We start from the raw sequence: 15,471 nt of genomic DNA, 5'->3' as shown, positions 1-15,471 counted from the left end.
TAAATGTATTATATATAAATATATTATAATGTAATATAAATATATTATATATATACTTTATAGATAGTTTATATATAATATATATAATTTATATATATACTATATATACTACATAAATAAACTATATACATAAAGGAATCTTATATTATATACAATATATATTTATAATTTATATATACAAATTAATTATATATGAATATATTAATATTTATAATTAACCAATATTAATATATATAAATATATTTATATATAAAGTGTATATAATATAAACTTAATAATATAATATATAATTAATATCAATATAGATTGATATAATTATATATAAATAGTAATTAAATTAAATAATATATTAATTAATTATATAAGTTAATAATTAATATGAATTAAGTTGATATGAATATTAGTATATTTATATATTATATAATATATAAATATATTATATATTTATATACTTTATATATAAATATAATATAAATATAAATATATACAATATTATGTATTATATCTTATAATATATAATATTTTATATATATATATATGAGGGTGCAAGAAATGTGGAGCAAATATATCCATACAAGGTTGTAAAAAGACCCAGATATAAGATATAAGATAATATTTGCTAGCAGCAAACTGCTGACGACAACTAGTAAAGATTTAAGAAGCTAACTACTTCAAATGTGAAAAGAGCAACACAAAACTTGAGGAACATGAAGAATCCTGGAAACATGTTATTACCAAAAGATAACCATAATACTCTAGTAACTGAACTCAAAGCACAGAATTTGGTAATTTAGCTGAAAAAGAATTCAACAAAGCTATTTTGAGGAATTTAGCGAAGAGAAATCATAAAAAATTCCAGAGATACAGAATGTAATAAATGACAAGAAAAATGCAATAGAGAGCACCTATAGCAGTATAAAACAAACAGAAGATAGAAATGTTGATCCAGATTATAGAAACTTTTAAATAATCCCATTATAGTAGAACAAAGAAAACAGAATGAAAAACAATGAAGAAAATAACACGTGATCTAATGGGAAACCATCAAACATATATATTAGAATAATTGGCGTTCCAGAAGAAAGTGAGGAAAACAGAACAGAAAGTCAATTTAAAGAAAAAATAGGAGAGTTTCAGGGAAGATGGTTGAGTAGGAGGAACCTGAGCTCACTTCATCCCACAGACACACTGAGATAATAGCTACATATATGCAACTAACTCTGAAAATGACCTGAAAACTGGTAGAACAGATGATCCACCATAGAGAGAAGACTACATTTAAAAAGGTAGGAGGAACTTTCTAAATCATCAGGGTTTAACTTGGGAGAGCTTGAGCATGATAGCAAACTGAGTTCTCACCCTTAAAGAGTCAGCATAATAAATAACTTGACCTAAAACGCAGCACAGAAGCAATAGTTTGAAAAGTGCCTAGGATATACATTTACTTTTCTCAAAATACATACAGTATCTTCAGTAGATACCTCCAGGAATAAAATTGCTGGTGGGCACAATTTCTCTCCCCCAGCTTAGACAGCTGACACTTGTGGGAGTGCTTTTTCCTTCTATCTAGCTAGCACTGCATGCCCTGTCTCCACATTCCCCATCAGACTTGCCCTATCCGACCTGCATGCTGTAGCAAGCATCTCTCCAAGGAAGCTTCTGCCCTGCCTCACATTGCAAGCAACCCCAGCAGGGAAGAGTGTCTCTCCAGAGTGACTTCTGCCCTGGGGAAAAGGGAGATAACCACACACACCAGTATATAGCTCCAGCCAGGACTCTTAGCTGGCTGCACACAGAGGAAGCTCTGCCATTTGGCATGCTTGCAACCGTGGCAAAGAAGCTAATTGAGGATGTCTAGGTGGCCTACCAGCCCCACCAACAAAAACGTCTCAGTTGGCCACATAAAGAGCAAGCCCCACCATTTGGTGCACCCATAGTTGTAGCACGGAGGCTGACTGCAGGCACCTAGTCTGATTGCCAATCCTTTCTACCAGAGAACCTGTGGTGACCTCAGACAGGTCTCTTAACAGCACAGGAACCAAACCCTGTTCAGTGAGCCGACAATAGGCAGAGGAGGTTATTGCAGTTTGCTGGGCTGAGGCAAATATGGCCCAGGCACCATAGCAGGGTACATGCAGTCCACACAGAAGACACACAGAGTGCTGCTTCTGGTGACCAGGGGGCATTGCACTGCAGCGCACCACAAAACCTCTTCTACACAAAGCTACTACTTTCAAGACCAGGAGATGTAGCTGACCACCCTACTACATAAAAACATAAAAACAAACACAGAGTGTTAGACAAAATGAATAGAAGAGGAATATATCCCAAATGAAAGGGTAAGAAAAAATCATACCAAAAGACCTAAATGAAGGTTTTTTGACCTTTGTTTTTTTTTTTTTTTAAGATTTTATTTATTTATTTGAGAGAGAGAGAGAAAGAGCATGAGCATGGGTGGCAAAGGGAGAGGGAGAAAGAGACTCCCCTCTGAGCAGGGAGCCTGACGCAGGCCTCAATCAGGACCCTGAGATCATGACCTGAGCTGAAGGCAGATGCTTAAATGACTGAGCCACCCAGGCATCCCCAGTTAATTAGTCTTTAGAATTTACCCAAATGAACTGAAAATGTATTCCCATATTAAAAACTGCACATGAATGTTTATAGCTGCTTTATTTATAACCAAAAATGTGAAACAACCAAGATACCTATCTTCAGTAGGTGAATGAATAAGTTATGCTAACATCCAAATAAGGGAATATTAACACTAAAAAGAAATGAGCTATCAAGCCAGGGAAGAACATGAAGGAATTTTAAATGCATATTATTAAGCTAAGGAATCAGTCTGAAGAGACTACACACTATAAGATTCCAACTGTATGGCATTCTGGAAAAAGCAAAACTATGGGGACACTTAAATGATTGATAGTTCTCAGGAATAGGAGGACTGGAGGGTTGAGTAGGCAGAGCATAGAAGATTTTTAGGGCTATGGAACCACTCTATATGATACCATTAATGATGGATACCAGCCATTATACATTTGTCTAAACACGTAGAACAAACAACACCAAGAGCACACCCTACGTAAACTAAGGACTTTGACTGATAATGGTGTTTTTGTAGGTTTATGATGATAACAAATGTACTCCACTCTGGTGGAGAACATTGATGGTGAGAGAAGCTGTGTATTGGGGTTAGGAGGTAAATAGGAAATCTGTGTACTTCTCAATTTTGCTATGAACTTAAAACTGCTAAAGAAACAGTGTATTTAAAAAGGAAGATAAAACCAATAGTTTTTCCTCACTGCACATATTCAGAGACACACAAATTATGGCATAATTATTTTCCCTTAATGAACAGGTGAATGTATTCATTGAACACCTCTGAAGAGTAGCCATCTATAAGAATATATCTGTTAAGGTCATTAACAATTTAATTCTATACAGTGTTCTCTAAAAGTACCTTTGGTTATAAATTTAGTGAGCCAATTTAACTCCACATAAGCGAGACACAACACAGACTCTCAAATAAAAGAAACACGATAAATGTTGAATAACTTAGTTAAATGATGCTATAAAGTGTCCAAGACAGATGTGATTTGGGGAAACAAAAATTTTGTGCTTACTTACTCCATGTCCTCCGCACTTCTTTGAACAAAAGACTGCTGCATTTGCAACGTCAGTTGCATCTACACATTCATGATTTATACATATCTAAAAAAAGAAAAAATGCAAAAAACCTTTTTCCATGTTACAGGAATCCAACTGTCTTAACATTACAATCAGTAATTTTATACAGTAAGACCTACCATTCAATGTAATACATTTCAATCTAAGTACTACTTTTACTGTAACCTGTAAATTTTTATATGTTGTTTTCATTTTCATTTAGTTCAAAATATTTTTCAATTTCTCTTAAAATGTCTCCTTTGGCACATGTGCTATTTAAAAATGTCTGTTTAATCTCCAAGTATTGAGGGGTTTTTCAGATAAGCCTAAGATAAAGTATGGACTGGGTGATAATAGTGTGTCAATGTAGGTTCATCAGTTGTAAAAACTACCCCACTCTGGTAGGGGATTGTTGATAATAAGGGAGACTATGCTTGTGTGGGAGCAAGGGAGTATATGGGAATTCTATACCTTCCTCTCTGTTTTGCTGTGAGTCTAAATCTTCTCTAAAAATTAGTCTTAAAAAAATAACTCAGTGTAGGGAAATAGAAGGTATAAATACAACAAGACCAACAAAAATTATAACCATATAACCACTTTTTATTATACTACCCTAAAATCTAACAAAACTATCCCTAAGAGCACAGTTTATATCTCTCAATTTTATTTTTTGTTCCATATATCAAAAGTTTATATTGAAAGAAAACCAATTCAACATAATCAAGACATTTATTAAGTTTTAATCAAATTTGAGCTATTATTAGAGTCCACTAATAAAAATAATAGAAATCTTTTTTTTAAGATTTTATTTATTTATTTGACAGACAGAGATCGCAAGTAGGCAGAGAGGCAGGCAGAGAGAGAGAGGGGGAAGCAGGCTACCCGCTGAGCAGAGAGCCTGATGCGGATGTGGGGCTTGATCCCAGGACCCTGAGATCATGACCTGAGCCAAGGCAGAGGCTTAACCCACTGAGCCACCTAGGTGCCACAAAAGGAATCTTTTTAAAAATATGCTATACATATCTAATATTCTATTATGTAATGTATGAAACATCCAGATATAACCCCTTTGTGTTTAAAATGTAATAACCAGAGGATTAAACATATTCCCAACTCCAATATTTATAAGCAATATCAACTTCTATAGTTGCAGTTCTCTTATATGAGTACAATCATACTTTTTCTATGGAATTTGAGATTTGTTTTGAGATTAAAATGAAATATTTTATGTGAAAATGATTTCCTTTTAAACATTATAACACAGCACAACTCTCTTCAAAGAAATGGCCTCACAAAACCCTTTCTAAATCCAAACTACACCTTTTAATCCTTTACTGTGTGTGTAGTAGTTCTTGGCCATGGTGGTGTGTCTAACAACTCTCTTCCTAATGTGGTCTTTATTGTCTGCTTGCCTCACTGGAAACTGAGATGAAGAGTCCTGTTATATAAGGATGCTACTGACTAAAAGAAATTGCCAAGAATGTTTCATCACATGTGATTAAAAACTACTTCATATAATGTGTTCTCATGCATTATTACTGAGGATCGTCCATGTTATAAAAAGGATTCTATTCTTACTAAATTATCAACTGAATTGTATCAAATCATCTGATGACCAGGCTTCATTTTTTAGTTGTTTTGGCTCCATGGCCAAAATATATCTACTGAACTCCTTGGTATATACCTCCATTGAGGAGGCATTTATGACTCTGAGGCACGAAGAAGTCAATATTAAGAAGACTACATACTGTATTCACTTCGGCAGCACATATACTAAGAAGACGCTACCTACAGGAAACTTAATTTAAACTATAAAACCACCAGAAGAGGCTATTACCATTTACAATTTCACATATTAAATAATTTGTTCAAAATCATCTATTAAGTGGAAACATCAGAATATAGATGCACACCCATCTTAGTCTTTAATGCCTAGAGCATATACTATACTACGTTCCTCATAAGCAAAGATTTGGTCAGGAATTAAATGATATTTTGAAGTGAATTTATGTTATGTCTATGTTTTCTCCAGATTTGGGTTAGCCTCAAAGATAATTAATTATAATAATCAATAATAATAGCCAGTCTATATTTAGCTCTCACCATCTCACCATGGTGCCAGGCATCACACTAAACACTTTATAGTTATTCCATTTTATCTTTGGGATAACCCCATTGAGTAAATGCTATTATTACCCTCACTTTACATACAGTTGTAGTACCTCAGACTTGTTATATAACTTGCAAAATGTCAAAAAAAAAAATAGTTTTGAAGATTTGATTCTAAGAAGCCTGACCTAATTATCTACTGGGCTACAAAGGGACATATATTACAAAGTGGGATTTCTTTTTTCTTCTCTAAGAAGAAAAATGAATTTCCATGCTATGGAATACTTAATATATTCCCAAGACCTCTCCCCTCCACACTCCATCCCAAAATACTTGGAGTATCATCCTTGGTCATAATACTGAAGTTCTGAAAAAAGATCAAACATTCCCATTACCCTCTTAATATCTGGAGACAAAATGAAACAAAACTTCTTCTTATATAAATACTTTAAGTTACATAGTACTAGAAATGAAGTTTGATACTTAAATGACAATATTCATTGAAGAAATGAACAAAACTAGAGTTTAAAAAAACAGTTTTAAATAATTTACCCTTCCTATATCACAAAAAGAGCCGCTGAAGATTCTCATTGAATCTTGTTTTGATTGAGCTGACAGGTAGTCTAGGGTTACACATAACTTATTTTCAACAAAAGCATAAATCACAGCACCACTTTCTTTGAAAAAAGGAATTCGAGTAGGGTAAGTACAAACCAATCTTCCACATTGAAGATTCCTGTAAACATAATAAAATTATATGATTATTACACATTAGACATTTATTAAGAATGCTTCAGATTTGCTTCCTTTGACCAAAAAAAAGGACGATTCTCTATTTATATCAAATGTTTCTAGAGAAAATGTAATATTTTAACACTGACATTTAAAGTAAATATTTTTATAAGTTTGTAAGCATATCTTTCAATGGCATTAGTGGTCTTTTATTCCCTGTGCAGATGTATATACTTATTTTCAAATAATCAATTCACTCATACATCATATCCCTCTTTAGAGGGATTGAGAGATAAATAAGTTGTGACCCCTACCCTCAAGGACCTTAGAGTTTTGATACTAAATGTATTATAAATCCCATTAAAGGTGCTATGAATAAAATAAAATGAAATAATTCTTACCGAGATTTAAGATGAGGACATATTCTAACTTAGGAATTAGGGAAAACTTCATGGAAAAGATACCATCTGAGTCAAAGCTTAATAATTAGTAGAATTTCAATAGGCAGAGAATAAGGTATTACTAGACAAAGTAACAGCATAACAAACCAAGGAAACAACTACATGGCATGTCTACCAGTGTACAAATGCTGTAAGTACAAAGGCCATGTATGCTTTGCTAACAAATATCTAGTCCAGCGACTAGCATATAGATTTTTAATAAATGTTTGTTAAAATAAATTCATAACCAAAATATCAAAGAGCTTGGTCTTCAGATGTAGAAGAAATTTAATTTCATTTTATAGACACCAAGCAGTCTTCAGCTTGAGCATGCAATGAAGTGAACAGAGATAATATTTTTATTGGGAAAAATTAGAAGATTCAAATAGGAAGGTCATAATGGATATTATTATGTTCAATCTTGGATTGAATTTAGAAGCCTAATGATCACCCACATACAAATGTATAAAAATTAGACATAAATTTAAGCCTGTAGCATAAGAAAGATGTCAGGGCTACAGAATCTGATTTAAGACTCACTCCCATACTTATGTGTGATAATTGAAACCACTGGAATGAATGACATATATAGAAAAAACTGAAAATAGAATCTTATAGGAACATAAGAAAAGTATCTTTAAGTATTTGCATTGCATACCTCAATTCACAGAATTTATATTCACCTCTTTTTCTACCACAGTTCCCAAACCTATCAGCTTGAGAGTGTATTTCTTCATAGCAGGCAAATGGTGCATTTTCTGAACCTGCCAACATTAGAAATATATTTGGGTTAAAACTCCTTTTTTTTTTTTTAATCTTAGTCCATTCCCTCATATATTATATGTTTGCTTTGCCTTCTGTACCCAGAAACTTCTCAGAAGTTTTCCTAGTGAGATTATAAGGAAAGAGAATTAAAGTGATAAGGTTATAACTCCTTTTGTTTCATTTTCATTCATTTCCATCACAAAAGATATCATGAAGTGTAAGGACAATTATAGAAGCATAAGCCATGAGAGTGGTCTCTGAAGCAAGGCTATAGAGAGTTAATACAAGAAAACTATACTATGCTATGAATAGGAGTTCATAAAAAGCCAGGTCTATAATAAATTCTCACTAAATAAACCTAACTGTATCTTCAGGAAGTCTAAAAGGAAGGGAACAAAACTGCCAAACTATTAACAATTTTTTACTTCATTACTATATTTAGTTTTCATCACTGTGTAAAAACTTATCAAAATCTTGGGAACTTAAAACAACATCTATTTATAATATCACACAAGTGGGTTCTCTTTTTGCTCAAGAGCATCGTAAGGCTAAATAAAATTATTGACTGAGGCTGCAGTCTCATCAGAGGCTGAAGTCCTCTTCTGAGTTCATTGGTTGTTAGTATAATTCAAGTTTTTTAAATAACCTTACCTTCCTTTTCTTACTATCTGCCAGAGATTGCTCTTGGCTTCTAGGAACTCCCCTCACATCCTAATCACATTGCTCTCTCACACATGGCAGTTTATTTCTTCCAAGCCAGCAAAAGAATCTCTTTGACATCTCCCATCCTTTAAAGGGCTCACATGATTAGGTCATGCACACTCAGAATGATCTCCCTTTTGATTAACTCAAAGCTAGTTATGGGCCTTAATTTCATCTTGAAAATTCCTTTATCTTTACTATATACTATAATCACAGGAATGATATTCCATCACATATTCACTGGTTCTGCCCCAACTCAAAGGGAGGGGATTATCCAAGGCCTATACACTAGGAGAATCCCGAATTTGCATGGGACTACAAAAGACCTCAAATAGCCAAATCAGCCTTGAAAAAGAAAAGCAAAGCAGGAGACATCACAATTCAGGACTTCCAGTCATATTACAAAGTTGTAGTGATCAAAATAGTATGGTACTGGCAAAAAAGCAGATACATAGATCAATGGAACAGAATAGAACACCCAGAAATGAACCCCCATCTATATGGTCAATTAATTTTTGACAAACCAAGAAAGAATATCCATAGGAAAAAGACAGTCTCTTTAATAAATGATGCTAGAAAAACTGGATAGTAACATGGAAAGAATTAAACTAGACCACTTTCTTACACCCTACACAAAAATAAATTCGAAACAGATGAAAGATCTAAAGGTGAGACATGAACCATGAAAATTCTAGGGGGGATAATACAGTCAGTAACCTCTTTGACATCAACTGTAGCAATTTCATTCTAGATATAGCCCCTCAAGGAAGGAAACAAAGGCAAAAATAAACTATTGTGGCTGTATCAAAATAAAAAGCTTCTGTACAGTGAAGGAAATAATCAATAAAACTAAAAGGCAATCTATGGAATGGGAGAAGATATTTGCAAATGGCATATGTGATAAAAGGGTAGTATCCAAAACAGATAAAGAACTTAACACACTCAACACCCAAAATAATCCAATTAAAATGGGCAGAAGACACGAAGAGCCATTTTTCCAAAGACATACAGACGGTCAATGGACAAATGAAAAGATGCCCAATATCACTCATCATCAGCAAAATACAAATCAAAACTAAAATAGAGTATCACCTCTCACCTGTAAGAATAGCTACAATTAATAACACAGAAAATAACAAATGTTGACAAGAATGCAGAGAAAGGGGAACCCTCTTGCTCTTTTGGTGGTAATGTAAATTGGTACAGCCATTCTGGAAAACAGCATGGCGGTTCCTTAAAAGGTTAAAATAGAACAATTCTAAGATCCAGCAATTACACTACTAGGTATCTACCCAAAAGCTACAAAAATACTGATTCAAAGGGACACATGCACCCTGATGTTTATAATAGCTAAATTATGGAAAGAGCTCAAATGTCCACTGACTGATGAATGGATAAGGAAAATTAGGTATACATAAACAATGGAATATTTCTCAGCCACAAAAAAAGAATGAGATCTTGGGACACCTCTGTGGCTCAATAGTTCAGTATCTATCTTCAGCTCAAGTTCTGGGATTAAGCTCCATAACAGGCTCCCTACTCTGCGGGGAGCCTGCTTCTCCCTCCCCAACTCCCCCTGCTTGTGTTTCCTCTGTCTCTCTGTCAAATAAAATCTTAAAAAAATCTCACTGCTAGGATAAATGAGGCAGAAGAAAGAATTAGTGATATAGAAGACCAAATGACAGAGAATAAAGAAGCTGATCAAAAGAGGGACAAACAGCTACTGGACCACGAGGGGAGAATTCGAGAGATAAGTGACACCATAAGACGAAACAACATTAGAATAATTGGGATTCCAGAAGAAGAAGAAAGTGAGAGGGGAGCAGAAGGTATACTGGAGAGAATTATTGGGGAGAATTTCCCCAATATGGCAAAGGGAACGAGCATCAAAATTCAGGAGGTTCAGAGAATGCCCCTCAAAATCAATAAGAATAGGCCCACACCCCGTCACCTAATAGTAAAATTTACAAGTCTCAATGACAAAGAGAAAATCCTGAAAATCTTAAAAAAAAAAAAAAAGGATTTGAGTTCTGAAGTACAGTTTCTACTAAATGAATAAATTGCTTTTGCACCATCATAAATCTGAAAAATTGTTAAGTTAAACCATTTTAAGTTGGGGACTGTCTGTAGTCTGTGATTAAATACAATTCTTATATCGTCTCTCCAAATGGTACTGAATTATCCAATTTCTGATTTTTCTTGAACAATATCTTGGTGTTTAACAAGTCCTGAATTGGCATTCCTAACCTGATATCTCTATTTACAAGTGAACTGATTAAACATTGTGAATACTTAGAAATAACATCACTTTTCCTAATGGTATCTACATAGTCAACTTTGAAGGACCAATGTTTTAAAATGGTGAAACGAGAATTAGGAAATGATAAAGAAAGAAAAAGAATGTGGGGGGGGGTGTAATTAATGAAAGCAGAAACAAGAGAAACCCAAACCCCTTGATCATAAAAGAAAACAGAGAAGGATTAGATGGGAATTCAGAGTGGCTAAATAAACATCATCTTAATTCTCCTAACAATCCATTGAAGTAGATATTGTTTATTTTTATAAATGAGGTAGCTGCGATTATTAGCAAGTTTAATTTTAGAGAAGGTAACTGTGCTAGGCAAAATTCTTTTTTAAAGTTTTTATTTAAATTTCATTTAGTTAACATAGAGTGTAATATTAGCTTCAGGTGTACAATATAGGGATTTAAAACTTCCTTACAACACCTAGTGCTCATCACAAGTGGACTCCTTAATTCCCAACACCTATTCAACTCATATTTCCACCCACCTCCCTTCTGGTAACCATCAGTTGGTCCTCTATAGGTAAGGATCCATTTTTTGGTTTGCTTCTTTCTCTTTTTCCCCCTTTGCTCATTAATCTTGTCCTGGGCTAAGTGGTAGGATACTCACTTGTGATGCTGGGCAGCAGCAGCAAGTCACAACTCCCAGTCCCCACACAACAGTAAGTGTAAACAACCAATACAATTATAACCTTTCTGTACACATATAAGAATTCTATTTTTATAGTATTCAAAAATTATATGAGATATTCAACACTTTATTACAAAATGGGCTTTGTGTTAGGTGACTTTTCCCTATTATAGGCTAATGAAATGTTCTTTCTGAGGACCTCCAAGAGAAGGCAGGCTAAACTATGATGTTGAGTAGGTTAAGTGTATTAAATCCTTGATTTATCAAGATATAACCCCATCTGTAGTCAGATGAATTCTGTTGAAAGTGGGTGTTCTTTGTCGAGCCTATTTTTTTATTAGTCCATCTATTGCATCTAAAGTTATCAATGAACTTTATTATTAATTTCTCTCTTAAATACCCTCTTTCATTAGTGTTAGGAATTTTCTCTAAGATCAGTGTGGTTTTCTAGGGTGAGATGGAAACACCAACAGAGCAACACTTTGCAAATGTGAAGTCGTATGTCAAAATGTTCCCTTGTATTCAGTATACTGACCAAATCTACTAAGAGAATCTGTCCTTCCATAGTCCAAATAGTGTATTTAGGTTCCCTGTATTCTAGTACCAAACGCCATGAAGTACAATTAAATAGTGAATTCACTGGCATAGATACTTGTGCATGGCTGGTACTAGGGCAGTAAATGTGAATTTGGGATAATTATTGCAAATAATTTAGGCAATCCTCATAAATACCATTGGGAAGTTTGAGGTCATACTACTTGACAACTGTTAGAGACTACTAGCTTATGTTTCCAGTTGGATGGCTACCCATCTCAACTAGAATAAACAGAGCCACTGAAATGTTAGCTAAAATTTTAGCTTTCATAATCTGATATCTGACTCAACTTCATCTTGTGACTAACAGGCATCCACAGTTTAAATATCCTAAAACCAAACTCTGATTTACTCCTAGATTTCCTCACTTCAGTTTTTAGGACCATTAGTCAACCAGATGTTCAGGGCAAAGCAGAAATCATCCTTGATTTTCTTTCTTCTCCTCACTACCTGTTTCTACCACCAAATCTTAGTTGACACTATTTCCTAAATACACCAGAGTATGATCACGTCTCACCTACTCAATGGCCCCAAGTCTAGCCTGAGTGATCATGATTTTCTCTTCTAATATTCTATAAAAGCCTCCTAACTGACTCACTACCTCCCTTCTCCACTGTAGTACATTCTGCATACCACAAATCAGAGTCATATTTTTAACAAATAAAAAATAAAAATCATGTATCGGTCTCTGATTTAAGTATCTCAAATGGCTTCCTATTCAAACCAAGGATAAAATCCAGTTTTCTTACATAATCTTTACTGAGCTTGGTTCATCACAGTTCAGCAACACTGTCCTCCTTTTTGTGTTTACTGCCTGAACCCTTCACTGGACTATAACTTCCATAACAATAGAAATCTTTTTTTTTTTTTTGTCTTGTCCATCATTGGGTTTCTAATGCTAGAAGAGTAGTGCCGTGCCCAATTAAGGTGTTAGATAAATATTTATTGAGTGAATGAAAAAATCAACACCTTGGGTAACTATACCCCATAATCTTTCTTCCTTATGAGTTTGACATCCAAAACCAAGACCTCCAACATGAATTATACCTATCCTATTTGAGGCAAAAGAGATTTTTAGAGATTGGTGTTTGAAACAAACTTCTTAGTGATATCTTCTAAATTATGTTTCCAATGTCAAACACACTAATTTCATTATATTTTGTTTTGTAGTCCCAAAAATATTTTTATTGAAAGAAGCAATATAAATCCTACATTTTTCAAAGAATTTGCAGATAGAACTAATTAAATTTTCCACAAATGGATGAGAGGGGAGAGTAGAAATCTTTTCCTCATGGCTTCCAAAACAGTCTTAAAAGGCATGTAAGATAAGTAAGCATAAACTTACTGAATCTGAAGCCCCTTGACCTATAATGTTTTTCTATCTCCAATAAACTATAGATCACTACTGTACACCAGCTGAAATGATGGAGAAACATCATTTCTAGTAAATACAAAAAATTCACTTAAAAAAATGAGACCAAGAACAGAAGAGTAATGAACATAACTTACTACACTATCACTGGAAGAAGAAATATAGGTAATTTATCTTTCTCCTGTTTTCATTTACATTTACCCTCCAAGCTTCCTGCTATTCCATTAGGCCCATCTTTCTCCATATGCTCAGAAGCATAGCTCCCCAAAACCCTAGAGCTTTATATTTGATAGTCTGGTGTCCTTAGAGTGAACTTTCTCTTGGCTCAACTGTCTAGAAGTTCCAGAAAAGAGATTTAGAACTTCCTCAACTCCCTTAACATGAGTCAGATGCTCACCTTAACACGGACTGACTGTATCAAGATTGGAAAGTATTGCAATTGGGCCAGGCCTGATTAGGTACCCACTGTAGTATAATCAAATATGAATAAAGGTATTAATAAGACCATATTGTACTAATAGGATATTTCCCACAGTAACCATGTGGATATTGGATGGTTCCTGGAAAGTGGTACTAAGAAAATCCTAATGGAGATCTCTACAGAAAAAGATGATTCTAGAAGTTTACTGTGGAATCTTGCTTCTTATCATCAATAGAACAGTTCATGACATTTTGATCCATACTGATCTCTGTCTTCTCTATATAAACTTTGGCACTCCAGACAAACATCACTAATAGGAAGAGTATCCTGCTACCATAACTTCTAATGACTAATGCTGAGCTAAAGAGAAAGGAAACATAACACAGAAACTGGCAATTGCCCCCAATATCCACTCCTTTTTTTTTGTTTGTTTGTTTAGTAATAGAAGTTTTTTATTATTAGCAAGGCAACAAACACCAAGCTAAAAAAAGGATTTCTCAGACTCTCTTGCAACCAGATGTGGTTATGTGATGAGGTTCTAGCCCTTGGAAAATCAGCAGACATTATATACCCAAAACATCAAGTTAATGGCAGTAAATAAAAGGTAGTTACAGTTTCATTTCCTCTTTTCTTGATTCCATAGGCTGGTATAAAGATTTTGTACAGGAAACTACTTTCTACCAGAGACACAAGGTATGGCTGAGCAAGAAGAAAGACGACAGATTCTTGGAAAATGCCATAGAGCCACGTTGTTGAGATGCCTTTAACAACATACCTACCTCTGGAATATTATATGAGAAAGAAAAAAAAACTTTTGAACCACTGTACTTGTGTAATAACAAGTTATTCTTTAACCAATAAAGGGAATTGCCACTGTGGTAAACCAAAACACTTTAGGAATGAGCGTCCCATACAAAATACACTATACCAGACGCCACAGTTTTGTTTTGTTTAGGTTTTTATTTTTTCATTTATTTATTTTCAGCATAACAGTATCATTATTTTTTCACCACACCCAGTGCTCCATGAAATCCATGCCCTCTATAATACCCACCACCTGATACCCCAACCTCCCACGCCCCCGCCACTTCAAACCCCTCAGATTGTTTTTCAGAGTCCATAGTCTCTCATGATTCACCTCCCCTTCCAATTTACCCCAACTCCCTTCTAACTCCCCATGTCCTCCATGATATTTGTTATGCTCCACAAATAAGTGAAACCATATGATAATTGACTCTCTCTGCTTGACTTATTTCACTCAGCATAATCCCTTCCAGTCCTGTTTATTAGTAACAGGAAGATCAGATTGATCCATAGACGGTTCCAAACTGAGCCAGTATTTGAGGACCAGTGGGAGCTCAGGTAGCCAGCTAAACCTATGTAAATATATTTCAGAAATTGGGGAGTTTGCAATACTGAGTTAAGTGAGCTCAGCTATTAACATGAGCAATCTTACAGATACTTTATAAGCTAATCTATTACATTCATGAGATCACACATACTCAGTTGAATGACCACTTTGAATACTTGTTTTCCATCATATAAGTCCTGACACTTCTTATTGATCTTATTCTCACCTTTATAAATTCTACCATAGCACCATTTCTGTTTCTAAGACAACTTCATTTTATCTAAGACAAATGCACAAGTACTATCACAAGTACTATCAATAGCAGTCAATAGCACAAGTACTATCAAAACAGTCCCTGTCTTCCTTCTGTGAGTCATACCAACCAG

The 15,471-nt window shown here is 34.4% G+C and overlaps 1 protein-coding gene across 1 annotated transcript in view; it reads right to left on the bottom strand.

The window, feature by feature from the left end:
* The window catches only part of ADAM32 (ADAM metallopeptidase domain 32), a 162,747-nt gene that overhangs the window by 19,658 nt on the left and 127,618 nt on the right, over positions 1–15,471 (bottom strand). Inside the window, exons 15-17 of the mRNA XM_059384215.1 lie at positions 7,606–7,711; positions 6,328–6,511; positions 3,624–3,711 (exon numbers count right to left, since the gene is read on the bottom strand). Of these exons, the coding sequence (XP_059240198.1) occupies positions 3,624–3,711; positions 6,328–6,511; positions 7,606–7,711 (378 nt within the window). The remainder of the gene's footprint in view (positions 1–3,623; positions 3,712–6,327; positions 6,512–7,605; positions 7,712–15,471) is intronic.

Source organism: Mustela nigripes, chromosome 18 (assembly GCF_022355385.1).
Source record: "Mustela nigripes isolate SB6536 chromosome 18, MUSNIG.SB6536, whole genome shotgun sequence".
Classification (NCBI taxonomy): domain Eukaryota; kingdom Metazoa; phylum Chordata; class Mammalia; order Carnivora; family Mustelidae; genus Mustela; species Mustela nigripes.
Note: the sequence above shows the minus strand (reverse complement) of the source record. Positions and strands in the feature narration are given on the sequence as shown.